Source organism: Acinonyx jubatus, chromosome F2 (genome assembly GCF_027475565.1).
Source record: "Acinonyx jubatus isolate Ajub_Pintada_27869175 chromosome F2, VMU_Ajub_asm_v1.0, whole genome shotgun sequence".
Taxonomy (NCBI): Eukaryota; Metazoa; Chordata; class Mammalia; order Carnivora; family Felidae; genus Acinonyx; species Acinonyx jubatus.
The window spans coordinates 68,863,187-68,882,804 of record NC_069394.1 but is presented as its reverse complement, the minus strand read 5'-3'; the positions used below and the strand labels follow the sequence as shown (position 1 = coordinate 68,882,804).

General features: G+C 37.8%; 1 protein-coding gene across 1 annotated transcript in view; it reads left to right on the top strand.

The window, feature by feature from the left end:
• Window positions 1-19,618, top strand: part of NKAIN3 (sodium/potassium transporting ATPase interacting 3) — a 696,415-nt gene that overhangs the window by 402,996 nt on the left and 273,801 nt on the right. The window contains exon 2 of the mRNA XM_053208019.1: window positions 12,097-12,234. Within this exon, the coding sequence (XP_053063994.1) occupies window positions 12,097-12,234 (138 nt within the window). The remainder of the gene's footprint in view (window positions 1-12,096; window positions 12,235-19,618) is intronic.

Sequence of the window (19,618 nt, the reverse complement as noted above, 5' to 3'; positions counted from 1 at the left end):
TCCTTCACCTTTCAGATAGAAGTGGCCATTAGATTCTGGTTCTTGAATATTTCCACACTGTCTCTGTTCTGATTTCCCTGGTCTTACTTCTTAGTTCAGGTTTCCATCCTCTCTCATGTGAAAATTGCATTCCACCACGTGCCCTACCTTCAGTCCAAGTCTTATCCTTACCCCCATTACCTCCCTAGTCCCATTGCAAAACAAGATAAAAACACTTCCAAACCTCTGACAGAGGGGTTTTCTAAAGCATAATACTGTTTATGAAACTTACACATGAGATAAAACCCTTAATGGCTTCCTAACACTTACAGGGTAAGTCACAAACTCTTTAGCCAGGCACTTTTTGCTCTTCAGCTTCTCCTGATGAAGCCCCTTCCACAGCATGTGTGGAATACCAGAGATTAGCATACAATTCTTGACCAACTGGTAGGTTGGAAATCAATTTAGTTGGTCTAGACTAGCACTGCCGATGAAATACAATAGAATAGACCAGACGATGGCACACATAAGATTAAACATTGCTTCTTGATCTTTTGTTTCAGTATGTATGCTGTAGAGGATGTGATGTGTATTTCATTGCATGGATTAAAGTAAAAGGCACACACACACACACACACACACACACACACACACAGGGAATGAGAGGGAGAGAGAGAGACAGAGGGAGAAAGCGCAAATCTTTTTCTTAAATAATCCATGTTTGTTGAGTAAAATTTTTAGAAAAACTAGAATAGCAATAGTGTTTAAACAACCAAAATTCTACTATTCAGTCATAATTTAGACAGATGGGCTTAATGTTGTATGTTTCTACACACACATTTACATGCATAGCCACAGAAGCATTTCATACATTTAGTAGGGTCTCAAAATACTTACGTTGATTGAATGACTAGAAATTAGCTTCTTGTTATCAAGTAGAAGCTTATTATATGTACACATGATTTTGTCCAACATATTATGATCAGTGTCTTTATCAGTACCTATTGATCTACATTATTTTATATGGATATGTAGTATTTCATTTTATAAATATATCAACATATACTTTTAATGTCTCATAATATTAGACTTAATATTATGTCTTAATTATGAGCTCCATTTTCATGAACATCTTTATATGAGCAAACATGTATGCACATATGTGAAGTGTGTGTATACGTGTGTGTGTGTGTGCACTCACACCAGGCACAGATTTAAGTGTCTTATATAATTAACTCATTTAGTCTACAAAACGACATGGTAAAATAGATTCTATCGTTTTACAGATGAGGAGTCATGACACAGAGAATTTAAGGATATTGCTCAGGATCCCATGTTAATAAGTGACAGAGCCAGGATTTGAAACCAGCCAGTCTGTTTCAAGAGTCTGTATACCTAACACTATGCAATGGTGCCTCAACTTATCCAATTAAGATACATTTCTGAAAGTGCACTTAAATTTAGTGGAACTAAAATTGACATTTTATGGCACTTTGAAGTGTTATGCCATGCCTTTTGCTTTAATTGTTCTTTAATTAATGTAACAAATTAATTATTTAATTAATTGCTCTTTAATTATGCTTTCATTGTATTTCATTGTAATTTCATTGTTAATTTAATTGCGCTCTTCTTTGAATGAAAAAAATTTGACCATTCTTTGGGAACCATGTTCAATAGCCACCTCTTTTGTAAAGATATCTGAAACATGCTGGTGATGCCAGGCAGAGGTGAAAACATTTTTCTCTGTGTTCCTATAGCTGTTTGAACACTGCTATACCGTAGTGTATTTATTTCATCATAATTTTTTGATCTATGTCTTTCTTCCCCTACTAGAGTATGCACTAGTTTCTCCAGTCTAAGAATTCTGCCATTCACCTTTGTACCCCCAGAACCTACCTCGTCGCACTTGTTAAGTGGTACATATTGAACAAATGAGTGAATTAACACAAAAGAAAAAATAATTGGTTTTCGGTTCAAAAAACTGAATCTAAAAGAAATCACTGATGACATTCTAATTATTGGATTAACTGTATTTTTGAAACTATTTTATGCTTTCCTCTCTAATCTTTCCGCATTGCATTCATTAATCATTTCATATATCATCTGGTATCATATGATTTCTGAAATGCCTGCCATTCGAAGCATCTCTGCACTCTAGAAAGACCAACTACTACAAATTATTTTTCAATTAATTCTTCTTGAAAAAGTCAGAGTATTTTGAATTCGGTTAAAGGGGTGACTTGAAAATAAAAACAGCTACATAAGTGCTCAGTATTGCTATTGATCATTAAATATCACACAGCCCAAGTAATTTTCCTCATTATTGACATGAAAGTCATTTTATCTAGACAAAAAATAAAGACCTATTCCTATTTTCATTTCAAATAGGGTATTACTGGGATATATGATATATATCCTAGTATATATACTGGATATATTTATCCTTTCTTTTCCATTATGCCTTGTTGATAGATACTTCTGTAATTTAAAAACTCTGTTTACATCAGAATCCTAAGACCTACATCACAAATTTTAATTTTTAATACTATTTCAAAGAGTTTTTCTGGAAAGGTTTGTGCAAGAAGGTTTGTGAGAAGTCCCAATAAAGCTAGTTCAAGGAACAACTTAAACAATCACACTTGGCATTAAGGAAAATACTCTTCCTCCTGCTAGCATCCACAGTTCCACCCACATCTAGCTACATAAATACTAACGGTCAATGAGCCACTGGAGAAGATACTAAAAGTCAAGTAACAGAAAAAGGATGTGATATATTAAACTTGATTTGACGTTATTCATTTCACTAAATGATTGGTTTCTGCATTCACTGGAATAACCTTGCCATCTACCCCTACCAAAGATAATACAAAACTATGCAGAAATTATGAAGCCCTTAACATTATTACTGTCTTTATTGGATGAACCAAATCATAAGCAGGCCATTTCTAGAATTCTTGACTCCACTGAAGTTTGTGTACATCCTAAGGCTTAGTTACCTGTCTACAGACACATAGAAACTTCTCTGGAATAGCACCTGCTTTAGCATAGTGGTAAATCTCCAAGAACTCTGTGACCTGACTCTATGAAATAGAATCATGATATAAATGCTACTGATCATTTTTTAGAGCCATGAAAGAACATTCACAAATTATAGCTTGAAATATATAGCTTGAAAGGTCATAATTTGGCCTAGGCCAGGTCTGTGGGCATACAACTTGGACATTATCACCTCCAAGCATGAAAAGTCCTCTGGGACTTGAGTAACTGTGAGATTTCAGAGCAAAGGAACCAAGGATGATGGTGGTAGCATGGAGAGCTACCTCGACTCCCCAGACATAAAGAAAAACTGTAATAGCTCAAGACTTACTTGAAATGGCCTGAGATATATCAATTTAGCTAATGGGAATGCTAATTGGAGCTTTTAAATTCCCACTTTAAGGAAATATTTGATCCTTCATGGTTATAAAATACTGACTGCATGAATCTCTAAGCTAGAAGTTATACAGAAGAGAATATCAGTCGTACAATATGCTTTAATTTCACAGTCTTTTGTGAAACTATGATTTGATCAAATGCTTTCTTATGATTCTGCCAACATGAAAAACCCTGTTTTGATCTTTTTTATCATGTCTGACTCCAGTGAGCAGGCGAAAAGTCCAAGGGGGAATGAGTGAAAAGCCAGCTCACTTTTCTTACTGGGAAGTTGACTCTCCAAGGTTATTCACTCCTTAGGAATGAACATTCTTTTTAAAATTTTTTTAATGTTTATTTATTTTTGAGAGAGAGACAGAGAACAAACAGGGGAAGGGCAGAGAGAGAGAAAGAGACACAGAATCTGAAGCAGGCTCCAGGCTCTGAGCTGTCAGCACAGAGCCTGATGCAGGGCTCGAACTCATGAACTGTGAGATCATGACCTGAGGTGAAGACAGATGCTTAACCAACTGAGCCATGCAGGCACCCCAAGAATGAACATTCTTACCCAGCTTTTGTTTGGGCAGAGGCTTATTGTGTAGACCCAGACTAGGGAAATGCCCAGGGAAATGTTTGGTCACCTGGCGTTTTTATAGCTCTTTAATTAAGTATAAATTAATTTTTATAATTAGTAATAATTATGAACAATTAAGCCAAATACCATGTGTATCATTAAACATGATATATGGATCAATAAGAAAGTTACTGTATTTTAAAAGTGCTCCTATTTGTCTCTGTCTTCATTGTGTGGACATAAAATAAGGGAGTAGAAATACTTCTTGAGCTGTTGGTGTGTGTGGTTAATGTGGGTTGCAGTTAATGATTCATAGATTTATAGGGAATATTCCCACCTTGGAGCCTGGTAAAAGGAAATGCCTGACCCTGCATAAAGAATTTTAAAGCACACTCTATTCCCTTTGCCATACACACAGAACATTCAGCCTTTCCTAACTTTTGTTAAATATGCTTTATTTTTTTTAAATATTCATTTTCTTATCAAATGAGTTTTTTTTAACGTTTATTTATTTTTGAGACAGAGAGAGACAGAGCATGAATGGGGAAGGATCAGAGAGAGAGGAAGACACAGAATCTGAAACAGGCTCCAGGCTCTGAGCTATCAGCACAGAGCCCAACGCAGGGCTTGAACTCACAAACCACGAGATCATGACCTGAGCCGAAGTCAGACGCTTAACTGACTGAGCCACCCAGGCACCCCTAAATATGCTTTATATGGTCGAATCCCACATACGTTTTGTTCCATAACCATAATGAAGACTTTCAGACTTTCTACAATTTGATTCTGAAAGTTACAATCCAGTAAGCAACATTTACATTATAGTGAATATGGAATATTTTTCATGCAGGCCCAAGTACGATCTAGGGTTACATTTCTTTCCTATAGTTCCAATGTTCCCATCCTTCTGCCACTCAAGGAGAATGTTTCAATGGCTTCTTCATATTTACATTCAAAATAACTCCCCATTCTAATTTCATTGGTTCTTTGCATCACTGATTTGGTCTTCTATCCTCTCTCCCTCTTTTCCTCCCTGTTTTTCCTTCCTTCCTTTTTTCCTTCCTTCCTTCCTTCCTTTATTCCCTTCCTTCCTTCCTTCCTTCCTTTATTCCCTTCCTTCCTTTCTTCTTTCCATCCCTCCCTTCTTTCCTTCCATTTTAAGATTCTAATTTCATTTATTTTGTTTATCTCATTAGGAAAAGAAACATATCCTTCTTCATCATATTCTTATAGCTTCCAGAGTCTTACCTACTTTACCTTTCACTTAGAAATGATGCCATTGTTATTTATATCCCTGCTTCCAGTTGTTGTTTTTTTTACATTTTATTAATAATTTATTTATTTTTTAATTTACATCCAAGTAAGATACCAAGTAAGGCACTGGAGAAGAATGTATATTCTGCTGCTTTAGGATGAAATGATCTGAATATATCTGTTAAGTCCATCTGGTCCAGTGTGTCATTCAAAGCCATTGTTTCCTTGTTGATTTTCTGTTTATATGATCTGTCCATTGCTGTGAGTAGGGTGTTGAAGCCCCCTACTATTATGGTATTATTATCAATGAGTTTGTGTTTGTGATTAATTGATTTATATATTTCAGTACTTCACATTTGGAGCATAAATGTTTACAATTGTTAGATCTTCTTGGTGGATAGACCCCTTAATTATGATATAATGCCCTTCTTCATGTCTTGTTGCAGTTTATTTGAAAGTTTAGATTGTCTGATATAAGAATGGCTACTCTAGCTTTCTTTTGGTGACCATTAACATGATAGATGGTTCTCCATCCCCTTACTTTCAATCTGAAGGTGTCTTTAGGTATAAAGTGGGTCTCTTGGAAACAGAATATAGATGGATTTTGTTTTCTTACCCAATCTTTTGATTGGAGCCTTTAGTCCACTGACATTTAGAGTGAGTACTGAAAGATATGAATTTATTGTCATTAAGTTGCCTGTAGAGTTGGAGTTTCTGGTGGTATTCTCTGGTCCTTTCTAGTCTTTGTTGCTTTTGGTCTTTTTTTTCCCCTTGTCTTTTCTCCCCTCAGAGAGTCCCCCTTAAAATTTCTTGCAGGGCTGGCCACAAACTTCTTTTATTTTTGTTTGGAAAACTTTTTATCTCTCCTTCTATTTTGAATGACATACTTGCTGGATAAAGAACTCTTGGCTGCATATTTTTCCAATTCAGCACATTGAATATATCCTGCCACTCCTTCCTGGCCTGCCAAGTTTCTGTGGATAAGTCTGTTGCAAACCTGATCTGTCTTCCCTTGTAGGTTAAGGACTTTTTTTCCCTTGCTGCTTTCATGATTCTCTCCTTGCCTGAGTGTTTTGTGAATTTGACTACGATATGCCTTGTTGATGATCGGTTTTATTGAATCTACTAGGAGTCCTCTGTGATTCCTGGATATTGATGTCTATGTCTTTCCCCAGGTTAGGAAATTTTTCCACTATAATTTGCTCATGTAACCGTTCTACCCCTTTTTTTTCTCTCTTCATCTTCTGGGACCCCTATGATTCTTATATTGTTCCTTTTTAATGAGTCACTGATTTCTCTAATTCTTAAATCATTCTCTTTTGCCTTAGTCTCCCTCTTTTTTTCTGCTTCATTGTTCTCCATAAGTTTGTCCTCTATATCGCTGATTTCCTGCTTTGTTTCATCCATTCTTGCTGCCATGGCAGCCATTTGAGATTGCAACTCAGTTATAGCATTTTTTATTTCATCCTGACTAGCTTTTACCTTCTTTATCTCTGCAGAAAGGGATTCTAATCTATTTTCAACCCCAGCTAGTATTCTTGTTATTGTGATTCTATTTTCTGGTTCAAATATCTTGCTTGTGTGTGCGTTGATTAAGTCCCTGGCTGTCATTTCTTCCTGTTCTTTCTTTTGGGGTGAATTCCTTCATTTCATCATTTTGAAGGAAGAAAAGGAATTATTAAGGTAGAAAAATTGAAAGTAAAAAATTAAAAACAACACACACAAAATCAAATAAAGATGCTAGATCCTAGGTGTGTTTTGGTCCAGTTGTTGAAAGAAGCTTGATAGATTAGAGAAAAAAGGGAAAGATAAAAAAAGAAAAAAAAGGAAAATATGAATACAATGAAATAGAATACAATGAAATGATGGAAGTAAAATAGAATTTGAAAAAATTTACACAAAAGTATAAAATATAGTAGAAAAAAATAAAGAAAAATATTTTTAGTAAAAATGGAAAATAAAAATAAATTTTATCTCTTTAGGTATTCAAGAATAAGAAAAGAAAAGGAAAAGAAAAAAAGTTGAATAGATGGACCAGTGAACAGACTGAACTATGATCGAAATTCCGTCAGTTTCCCTAGAAGTCAAACTATGAAGCACTTTGTCATCTGTAAACTAAGCAGGTGGAGAGACTTGTGGTGTTCCTGAAGAGCGAGTTTGGCCCAGTTGGGTGGGGCTTAGTGTAGCAGCTCCGTTCTCCACTAGATGGCACTGCTTAGCTTACAGAGGTGGATTGTTGTGGCACATGTAGATGTGTATGTTTATGTGTGGGAGGGGTCAAAATGGCATCACCCAGCTACCCAGTCTCTAGTATCAGAATTCTGTGCTCTCCCCTACCAGCAATCATGCACCCTTCCTTTGTCTCTGGCTTCCATCCACTCCCCACTTTTACATTGTCCGCAACCAAGCCATCAGGTTGCCAGGCGGCACCTCCTTCCTGAGTTTTATCTCAGATGGGGCTGTGCTTCCCATCCCTCATTTCTGAGGGACTGCAGCTTTGACACCTTCAGACCTTCTGGGGGAGGGTCTCATCGAGCAATGGCCAGGTGCTGCTCCCAACCCTCAGGAATGTTCACAGGACTGTGCTGCTGCTGATGCCCAGAGACTGTGGTTGGGTATCAGCCCACCCCAGAAAAAGTTCATGCAATTGTGTAGCAGCAGCGTTTCAGGGATTATGAGAAATCACAACACACATCTGGCACCAGGCTTCCCACTTAACATCCTTATTCCAGCACCAGTGAATGTGGTTGTTCTCCAGGGTCCGCTGGGACCTTTGCCTGTGGGGTGGCTGCACAACCCCTACCAAATGTTCTCCCAGCAGGGGAACTGCCTCTCCCCCTGTGGCCCTTGGATCCCTCAGACCTTGCTTTCTGCTCCTGGAGATTTGCCCTTCCTATCAGAGCACCGCCAGGTATCGAGCTGCAGAGTTTCAGACTCTGAAAATGCCCTGCTTATAGAGTCTTGATGGAATTTAAACCCTCTCCTTTCTCCTTTTTCCCTTTTTTTGTTCAGTCCCTTGCATACACTTTCTTTTCTCTCCAGCTGTTTTCAGGCAGTGGGGGGATGCTTTCCTGTACTCTCCCCCACCCCCCACCCCCTTCTCCATCCTCTCTCCACAAGCAAAAACAGCTTCCTGCCCTCTGCAGCTTCTCTCTCCCCCAGTTCACCCCTCTGCACCATGTACCTGCCGAGTCCTATAGTTCAGGTTGTGCAGATTGTTGTGTTCATCCTCAGATCAGTTTTCTCGGTGTGCAGGATGGTTAATGTTGATCTGGCTGTATTTCATGGATGCAAGACACACAAAAAAACTTCCATTCCATTCCACCACTTGACCCCTCCTCCTGCTTCCAGTTGTTTTAAATTTTTTTTAACATTTACTTATTTTTGAGAGAGAGACAGACAGAGTTTGAGCAGGGGAGGGGCAGAGAGAGAGAGAGAGAGAGAGAGAGAGAGAGAGAGACAGAATCTGAAGCAGGCTCCAGGCTCTGAGCTGTCAACACGGAATCTGATGCAGGAATCAGACTCACGAACCATGAAATCATGACCTGTGCTGACGTTGGGTGCTTAACCAACTGAGCCACCCAGGTGCCCCCCCACAGTTGTTTTAAACTGATGACTGTTTGGTTTTTGCTTTCTCTGGAGTGTCTTATTGCTCTTGTATCTTCTTGAATTCTATACATGTATTTAAACCTCAAATTCTTCAGATGTCTCAGTCATTCCTTTCTTTGCTATGGCGTCTCTGCAGATACCCTCTTTGAGCCTTCCATTCTTCAGCACTCATCAGGGCTGGGCACTTTCCTTTCGTGTTGCACTGAAACATTTGATCACTTCCTTTCAGTGTCTTTCTGAATCAGAACCACTGTTTTCTAGGTGTCATATGCAGTGGTGTGTAGGTAATATTTAACAGTAGATTCTCCTAACAAACAAAACTCTTGATTTTTAGCATTTCCCAATGTCCATGTTGTATATATTGCCATAATGGTTGATGTCGGGTTCCCAGCTTGAGGTCACTGACCATGCATTTGGGAAGAGATTCACCCGATCTGCACTCCCAGGCCTGCTCCATTGATGAGAACTATTTTGACAGAGATATTTCTAAAATAAACTCATTCTCTCTGAGCTAACAAAGCAACCTGGATCTCATTTAATTTCACTTAGTGGCCCTGGGTCATTATTATTAATGTCAAGCTCTAAGGCAGCAAGAGGTGTCTCTAGAGATTATGACATTTAGAGAGAAGATAGTTGCCTATAAACTAAATGACAAAATGGCTTAACATGGAAATTAGATAAAATAATTAAGTAAAAAAATGCAGTGGTGTTTTGTTTATTTTTGAAGGGCTTTTTGTTGTTAGTTGACTTTTTAATTTTTTTATTATTATTTTTTTAACATTTATTTGTGAGAGACAGAGCACAAGCAGGGGAGGGGCAGAGAGAGAGGGAGACACAGAATCTGAAGCACACTCCTGGCTCTGAGCTGTCAGCACAGAGCCCGACACGGGGCTTGAACCCATGAGTCATGAGATCATGACCTGAGCTGACGTCAGACACTTAACTGAATGCATCGCCCAGGCACCCTGTTGGTTGACTTTTTAAAATACAACACAGTTGGCCCTTGAACAACACAGGGGTCAGGAACACCAACCCCCTACACAGTTGAAAATATCCAAATACAACTTTCGACTCACCTGAATTTAACTACCAATAGCCTACTGTTGACTGAAAGCCTTACAATAACATAAACTATCAATCAGCACGTATTTGGTATGTTTTATGCATTCTAGAGAAAAAATGTTTTTAAGAAAATCATAAAAGAAAATGCATTTACAGTACCATACTGTACTTATCAAAAAGAATCCTCACGTAAGAACCCGTGCATTTCAAACCCTGTTCATTAACAGTCAGTTACTGAAACCTAGGTTTCATGGTTTGTATAGCTGTTATAGCTGCCTCTCTTTTAATCCTTGGTGTGATCCCCTCCTTGTTTAGTTTTTCTTTTCTTTTTTTTTTTTTTTGCTGAACTTTTGTGTTCCTATTTCAAGCCACCATGAATCCATTTCTAAGTAAGTTATCCAAAAATAAATATTAATAGATATAGTGTCTCCACTAAAGAATGCAGATTTTCTAATATTTAAGCGCAGATTTCCTAATAAGTGGTGTTAATGCAGCTTCTCCTTCATTATATGTGTTTTCTTTAATATCATAAAAGAGAATGCTATCCATGCAGCTTCTGACAGACAAGAAAATGGATTTTTCTCTGTTTGAAAAGTTCACTTTAAAGGTTTTTGTGATGCGCGACAGCTTTAAAATAGGGTTGCTTTTCAGAATAAATTGCCTGCAGCTGCTCTTCAGGGTTTCTTTTTTATCTGAGCACATCCATCCCTTTTGGACATAAAAAAACTGCATATTTACATCACTGATGGGCCAATAAATAAAATGCTGCATTTTTAGGGGAAGGTTCCAGGGAACTAATTAGAGTCACAAGCAGACAAACAGGGTATTAAAAACACGGTTCTACTTCTTACCTTGCTGTGATTATTTTGTGTTTTAGCCATTTCTGTGCGTCTTCCCATTCATGAGAGCAGGGGATAGTGACAGATCACTTGATGATCAGGAAATACCCATGAAATGAATGTGGTTCTGGTGTGGTTGTCTTTAGGCATTTGCTCATTTCTCTTCTCCTCCACAGCTTTTGAAGGTGAATTTTAACCAAGGTAAATTCAGCTTACTGGATGGAGGACATTTCTTTATGTCCAAGGAAATTAAAGCTATTCAGGCATACACCTGCCACATAACTAGAAAAATACCTAGGGTACCATTTTGATTTCAAATCTGCGGTTTCTAGGTCCATCAACATAACCAATTGTTGGATCATTTTATTAAAATTACTACTTTATCAAAGTAAATCTAGAAAAATGTCTGAAATGTATAAAATTAGTGTCCAAATGCAGCAGGTGGAACTATAAAAGTTTTAGATATAAAATACAATAAATATCATTTTTATATGATAATGACATTTTTGGCATTCACTAGACTATATGAAATTCATCTGTTTCATAAATCATAAACAGATTATTTAAGTGTATATTTTATTACATTGTGTAATTGTTTAAAATGTAATTGTGTATAATGCAGATGTAATAAACCGTAGCATGTCTATGATTGTAATGGTCCTGTAATTTTTATTTCCATATTCAAAAAGGGTTTTACCTAATCTAAGATGAATTTCCATGTAGGTATATGATGGTAATAAATATGATTCAAAGGAACGATTTAACTTAGTTTTACATGGGAGCCTTGAGCCCAGAGCTAAATAAATGAGAAAGCTTCATTTTGAAAAAGTGGTTAGTCATTATCATCAATGACAGACTAATGAAAGCAAAGAAACCAAACAGATTTGGTAATTTGTGTTTCTTAAAGGAAGCCAGGGGTGAGTAGGAGACTTTGGGTTTTGTATTTTTCCCCCAAATCATACCAGTTCTAGCACTCAGGCTTGTAGCTATTTTTCCAAGTGTGTTATACTAAGCCAATCATTTTACTTAAAAAAATCAAGAACTGATATCATAGAATATGATATTCTAAAATATCTGCCTGGATCTTCTACTACAGAAAATGATTTAAGGAATATATGTTGAGCTCTCCAGATAGGTTTAAAGTTTATTTTTACTTGAAGTCATAATCCTCTTAGTTATCTTAGTACATTTTCTGAGAGAAGTTGCATAAAATAGGACATGAAATGGGTGTCACAACGGTAGTGATGATGACGTCCGTATGTGTGATTGAAACCAAATATGCAGACTTTTCTAGCTGTGTGATACATATTAAAATGGTGTGATTCTGCTTGGGTTAGAAGCTAATGGATTCTCTTTGCTTTATTTTAGCTCTCAGCGTTAGAGAGGCAAATCTTTGACTTCCTTGGCTTCCAGTGGGCACCAATTCTTGGAAATTTTCTACATATAATAGTCGTCATATTGGGTTTGTTTGGAACCATTCAGTACAGACCTCGATATATCGTGGTGGTAAGTCGTCTTTTTATCATAATAAATGCTTGTAGTAAATGCTACACATTTATAAATGCTTGTAATAAATGCTACAAAATTACTAACAGAAGATTAGATTAGATTAGATTAGATTCATCAAAAATGAATAAACATTAAAAATAAAAAGATATTTTAAAACAGGGTTTGGATAGAGTAGGAGGTCTGTCTGTGATCCGGATGGCATGATGAGATATAAATGTGCATTAACTGTCATTTCTGGGACATATGTCACTAACCCGAAAAAGCAGACTTACCTAGCCATAACTGTTTACCATCTGATAACAATAATATCATTTAATTTTAGTTGATTTAGGATTTAGGACATTGTAAATGTTATTCAGTATTCAATACTCATCCCTGATGTATTTAATACTTTATATCGCTGAACATTTCTCCATTTTGTTATGATAAATTTGAAATGTTAATTCCATACTCCCTACTATACCAAATACGGTCAGCACACCCTCCTTTGTAGGACAGTTTAAGGAAGTGTATGCTTTGTACCACAATGGGATGGAAATTATTCACAGTAATTAGTTTTGTATGAAAAGAAGGCAGTATTTTAGGCTACATGTATAAGGTTGTGAGCAATAATAAGCATATATAAGTGATTGTAACTAGGAATAACGTATCTAAAATGCTCGTTGAACCTGAATAAATAACACAGTGTTCAGTAGGACTAGTGAGTATTTTCTTGCAATGCAGTGACATTGCCTTACTAGAAGAAAACCATAGACTTAAACATATGCCATCTTTCAATATTTATTTAATCTATGGAAAAAATAAAGCTACACATTTTTCTGTGAGTGCATTAATTCTCTATTTTTAATCTCAAACTTGGCTTTTTTGCACCTTTCACCATATCAAGGTGAATGTAGCTGGCCCACAGCCGACACTCTGCACTCAACATGGCTGCCCTGGGGACATTAGGAGCATTTGATATCACTAAACCAGCTGCAGGGACCAAACAATGTCTGCTTTACTTTTCTTTCTGTATAATCTGCTAGAAGGGTATCTCATAAAGTTGGACTTGTAGTATAAAACACTTCAGTGTGCATAATATCAAACTATTATATTGGATTCTATCTTCCAGTTTGTTGCCACAAACACAGCACTTGTACTCAATACACACTTTTTATTTTATGATATTTTATTTATGATAATAGTGAAGCTCACAATCCTCAATGGCTGTGAAACCAGTGTCCTCTCTGGAATGAAGCTGTTGGTACACATTAATGGCATTATCTAGTCCTATTGATTGTACCCTCTAAATACTAGCTCTACACATTCGTCACACAGCTACTGCCTTGGATGAGGCCTCTGCTTTCTCTTTCTGGAATAGGGACTTCCTGCTTGCTTTCAGCCTTCCTACCTTCCAATGTGTCCTTTGCACTTTTCCTAAATCACTGGCTTAAAACTCTTTGATAACTCTTAGCAGGATAAAATCTAAGAATATCCTTGGCTGACCACATGACCAAGCACTGATCCCACAATCAATGTGTCCTCTCTCCTCTCCTTTCCTGCTCCCTTCTTCCCTACCTTCTTTTTTTTTTCTTTTAAGTTTTATTTATTTAAGTCATCTCCACACCCCACAGGAGGGCTCAAACTCACAACCCCAAGATCAAGAGTCACTTGCTCTTCTGACTGAGCCAGCGAGGTACCCCACTTCCCTTCTTTCTTAACTTCCTTTCTCCTTTATTTAATTAACTTATTTATTCAAACTCTATTTATTGGGTCTCTGCCATGCGTTTGGCATTGTATTAAGTATGGGCTACGTTGGTGATCAAATACGGACACATGTATTCTCTGCCATCTTGGGTACTTACCTTACATATTATCAAATAATCATCCAGGTAAATGGTAAATTGCAACTTTGACCAGTGTTACAAAGGAGCACACTGTGCCATGAGATGTATAATGGGGAAATGGGCTCTGCAGAAGTCACTGGGGAGCTGAGATCTGCAATGTGTGAATTCACCAGGGAAGAGGAAGACCAAAGTGTTGTGGGCAGAAGGCACTGCAGGTCACGTAGTAGGATGTCAATAGCAATAGTTCCCATTCACTCATTAAACATTAATTGCGGCCCTACTAGACTTTGCTAGGGCTGGATACATAGAGAAGAAAGTAAACTACAGCATCCCTGCTCTCCAGGAACTCGTTATGCAAAGAATGGGGAGGCACCGGGTCCAGGGGTCTCTGGAGGTGATGAAAGGTCTTTGAATGAGTCATGAGAAGGATGATGGGGCTGAGCACTAGCCCTATCACAGGTGAAAGAGCAGAGAGTTTGTGCATTTCAGCACCATGCACCCTGCTCCTACCTGCTTCTCCAGCCTCTCACCCAGGTAGCCCTGCTCGTTTTTGAGCTACAGCTACAGCAACGTTTTCTGTCTCTGGAGCACACTTCCCTCCTTCCAGGCACTTTAATAGTTAATCACTACTGTTGTGTGCGTTGAACATAGTTTACAATTCGTTCACATTTATGTCTTCTAATAGGCAGCGTTCTTTGAGAATATGGAATGTAATAGATGCTCAATAAATACTTATTAATTGTTTTTCCCATGTAGTTCCTTACGCATTCAGAGTCCATTCATGTTAGAACTGGCATCACTTCTTTCTCTGGTATCTTTTCTTTGCTTCCCTCTCTCCCAACTCCCTCTTGTGCATAGAAGGAGACAGATTTAGATCTTTAAGAATCTTCAAGATGGGAATGCAAGCTGGTGCAGCCACTCTGTAAAACAGTATGGAGGTTCCTCAAAAAACTAAAAATAGAACTACCCTACGACCCAGCAATTGCACTACTAGGCATTTATCCACGGGACACGTGGATTCGAAGGGACACGTGCACCCCAATGTTTATAGCAGCACTATCAACAATAGCCAAAGGATGGAAAGAGCCCAAATGTCCATCGGTGGATGAATGGATAAAGAAGATGTGGTATATATATACAATGGAGTATTACTTGGCAGTCAAATGAAATGCTGCCATTTGCAACTACGTGGATGGAACTGGAGGGTATTATGCTAAGTGAAATTAGTCAAAGAAAGACAAATATAATATGACTTCACTCATATGAGGACTTTAAGAGACAAAACCGATGAACATAAGGGAAGGGAAACAAAAATAATATAAAAACAGGGAGGAGGACAAAACAGAAGAGACTCATAAGTATGGAGAACAAACTGAGGGTTGCTGGAGGGGTTGAGGGAGGGGGGATGGGCTAAATGGGTAAGGGGCACTAAGGAATCTACTCCTAAAATCATTGTTGCACTATATGCTAACTAATTTGGATGTAAATTTAAAAAATAAAAAATTAAATTAAAATATAAAAAAGTAAAAAAAGAATCTTCCAAGAAAAACAATGCATGTTTTTGCTTGTGTTGATTTTCTCTTTTAATGCATATGCCAATCAAATTTCTATGATTTTTGTTGTTGTTGATGTTGTTGTTGTTGTTGTTGTTGTCGTCTTAGGAGAGAAAGAAAGTAATGAATTGGTGGGAAAGCCTTCTGTGCCAAAGATATCATTGGATTTAACTTTCACACATATCCTATGGGCATTTATTAGCATCCCTAATTTTACAGACAAGAAAAGAGTTAAGGAAGGTTAAGTGACCTACCCCAGGAACCCACATAGTAAGTGGCAGAAGTGAATGTGTATCTGCCTCACCTCTGTTATAGTTAGGTTTGTGAAGTTGCTTTATCATGATCATCATGATGCTTTGCTTTGCTTCACCACCATATTCCAGACGATATGGTGCCATTGTCAGTATAAATTTTAACATTGAAACTGATCCTGCCCTACCACCGCAGCTGATCGCAGAATATTGTTACCTGTGTGGGATTCCAGATTACCTCTTGTTCTAACATGGGTATAAATCATCCATTTGGAAGAAGTGCCTGAAGAATTGTCAATCCAGGGTGACTGGGTGGTTCTGACTCTTGGTTGTGGCTCTGGTCACGATCTCACAGTGTGTGAGATCATGTCCCACATTGGGCTCTGCACAGGCAGTGTGGAGCCTGCTTGTGATTCTCTCTCTCCCTTTGCCCCTCCCTTGCTTGTGCTCTCTCTCTGTCTCTCAAAATAAATATATAAACAATTTTTAAAAAGGAATCATTAATCCACAAACATAGAAACTCTGTTCAAAAAAAAGTGCCTTCAATGGGAAGATCATATTGTTACTGGGAGGGTGGCTACGCCATGTTATCTTCATTACGCCACAGGCGATTCGTCCCCAAGTTGTTCCCATGAATGCTTTGATTCGAATCTACCACCGGTGGTCTGGGATTAATTCTGAAAAAGCCAGAAAATAAATCTGGCATATGTCACAGAGGTACACAGGTGTGTCTCGAGAGGCCCCAACTTTTCAGCGGCAGTGAGAGGAATCCTGGATCAGAAATTCACACACATTTTTCACTCAGCAGGGAAAGAGTTTTTGATTGTGGGAGATTTTCTCTCAAACTCACCTGCAGTATTCTTAGTATTAGCCCCCTTTATTGGCCAAAACAAACACCAGTAATGCCAACTAAGTTTAATCCATTTCAAACTAAAATTTTTGGAACACTGAAACACAGATGGTAAGTTACTACCATTTCTGACATCAAAGAATCAAAGAATTTAAAGAATTGAAAGAATTAATCATGCTTATGAAAATGGTTATGGTCAAGGACCATACAAAACAAACTCTCCAATGTCTATAGGCAAACTTCTAACTTCCGCGAATGGAACTCAAAACTCATTAAAACTGCTCCTTTGCTTATGCCCCACTCCCCCACCTCGCGCCAGCCATGCTTAATGATTGTGTTTTCCAAAGACCACATGCTGTTTCTTGCCTCCTCTGTTTGCACACTCTGTAATTTCTACCTGGAATGCCCTAGTCCCCTTACCCTCTTGGAAAACTCTAAATAGTGCTTCCACCGAATGGTCACCTCTTAGGAGCCTTGCCTGAGCATCCCACTCCAGGATAAATGCCTCCTCCTGTGCTCTCATGGATCCTGGTGACACCTTCCACCCTTGTACACTGCACAGCTACAACCCTTGCTTCCAGGCCCATCTTATTCCATTCAACTGTGTTCTCCTGGCATGCCCATTGTTCCTATCCATTGCTGTGCTCTAGGTCTATCCTGGTATACATGAGGCTTTAAAGATGCTTAATAGTTGGGGCACCTCAGTAGCTCAGTTGGTTAAGCATCCAACTCTCGATTTCTGCTCTGGTCATGATGCCATGGCCTGGGATCTAGCCCTGTGTCAGGCTCCTCTCTCTCTATGGGGTACCTGGGTGGGTCAGTCGATTGAGAATTTGATATCAGCTCAGATCATGATCTCAAAGCTCGTGAGTTCAAGCCCCACATCAGGCTTTGTGCTGACAGCATGGAGCCTGGAGCCTGCTTCAGATTCTGTGTGTCTCTCTCTGTCTGCCCCTCCAGGGCTCATGCTCTCTCTCAAAAATAAACATCAAAAACAGAAGTTCTCTTTCTTTCTCCCTCTGCCCTTCCCTGCTCTCACTCTCTCTCTTTCTAAATATTTTTTTAAATATGTTTAATACTGTAATGAACAATTGATAAATGAATCAAAAGTTATTACATGAAATTATTTCATAGGATGGACTTGACGTGATTTCTTATCTCAGAACACACCAACAATAGTTCAATAAGAGAAACTGGCCTTTCCTGCCTTGTTGATCTCAATCTGAGCTTAGCTGAGGATTTACATGATAAAATGATATATGCTGCTCTGCCTGCACCTACCATTAGCTGACTTACTCCTCATCTTATTTTTCTCTAAGAAATATAATGTTATGGACTCCTGCCACTGTATCTGAGGAAGCTCCACAGCAAGGTGTGGTATCTATCTATCTATCTATCTATCATCTATCTCTATATATCTATATCTATATCTATGTATCTATATATAATTAGTGGATACCAAGGTCAGTTCTAGGGTTTCAATGTACCTTTTGTGTTTCTTTGACCCTAGACAATGAAGCAGAAAGCATATTGTTCTGGAATCAGCTGTTTCCTCCTGTTTACTCCTATATGAAATATTTTAAAACCTTACATAGAAATTCCAAAATGAGAATCTTCCCTACAATTGTTTAAACCTTTATTATTTCATGGGCAGTAATTTAATCAAGCAGTTCTAAATTAATTGAAGTACAAAAGCATTAGTTAACTTAAGTTTTTGAATAAATACTAACTTTGGAAATTAACTCAAAACTGCTTTTAAAAATTAGAAAGGAAGCCAAGTTAATTTGCTAAATCCACAGTTTAGTTATGGGACTTTTGTGCAATAGAAACTTGTGTAATTTGAATTGTTATATTAAAATTTTCCTGCTATGTCATCATAAACCTCCTTCCTGAGCTACTACTCAGCATGACAGTTGAGAGTGTTAATTTTCTGGGGCGCCTGGGTGACTCAGTCACCTAAGCATCTTGATTTCAGCTCAGGTCATGACCTCAAGAGTTCATGAGTTCAAGCCCTGTATCGGGCTCTGCGCTCCCAGTGCGGAGCCTGCTTGGAATTCTCTCTCTCTGCACTTCCCCTGTGCGCACTCTCTCTATCTCTCAAAGTAAATAACTAAATAAATATTAAAAAAAAAAGAGTGTCAATTTTCCTTTTAGTTGGTCCTATATTAAATCTCCTCCACCAATCTCCTCCACTGTGAAGCCTTGGGACATTTATTTCCATTATTTGTACCATAGTTAACTTCATATGTAAAAGTCTGACTCAGGTTGTCTTTAAGAATTACATTATGTAATGTATGTGACTTGCTTAACATAACCTAACAGAGTAAGTGCTTAGTAAGTGATTGAGCTGTTAATATATCTTTTTTTTCTTTCTATTTTTTTTTTTTGGCTTTCACTCTGCTTTTTTAGCCATTAAAATGAAGAGATAGCACTTAACTCTCTTAAAGTTCTTCTGGAGATGAATACTAAACTCTAGAAAGTGTTAGAGCAATGAGTTCACAAGAAACCTTTTTTTTTTAATTATTAGTCTAACATATTGTACATAATACTGTATCTGATACAGTATTATACACAGATACACATGTGAATGAATGAATAAATGACCTTTCTGTCATTTGGAAAACAAGCTCAGGAAGTAAAAATAACTTATGTCATAAACTAATTCCTCAATGAGGAAGAAATAGGCTGCAAGACTTCCAAAATTCATTTCAAGCAAAAAACACTGAAATATCTTTGTAAAACCTTGAAATATCCAGGCTACTACTTAGAATAGATGGACATTTTTTTCATCTTACAGTCTTTGAATATGTAAATTAGGATTTAAAATATACGTACCCTGGGGCGCCTGGGTGGCTCAGTGGGTTAAACATCTGACTTCGACTCAGGTCATGATCTCGTGGT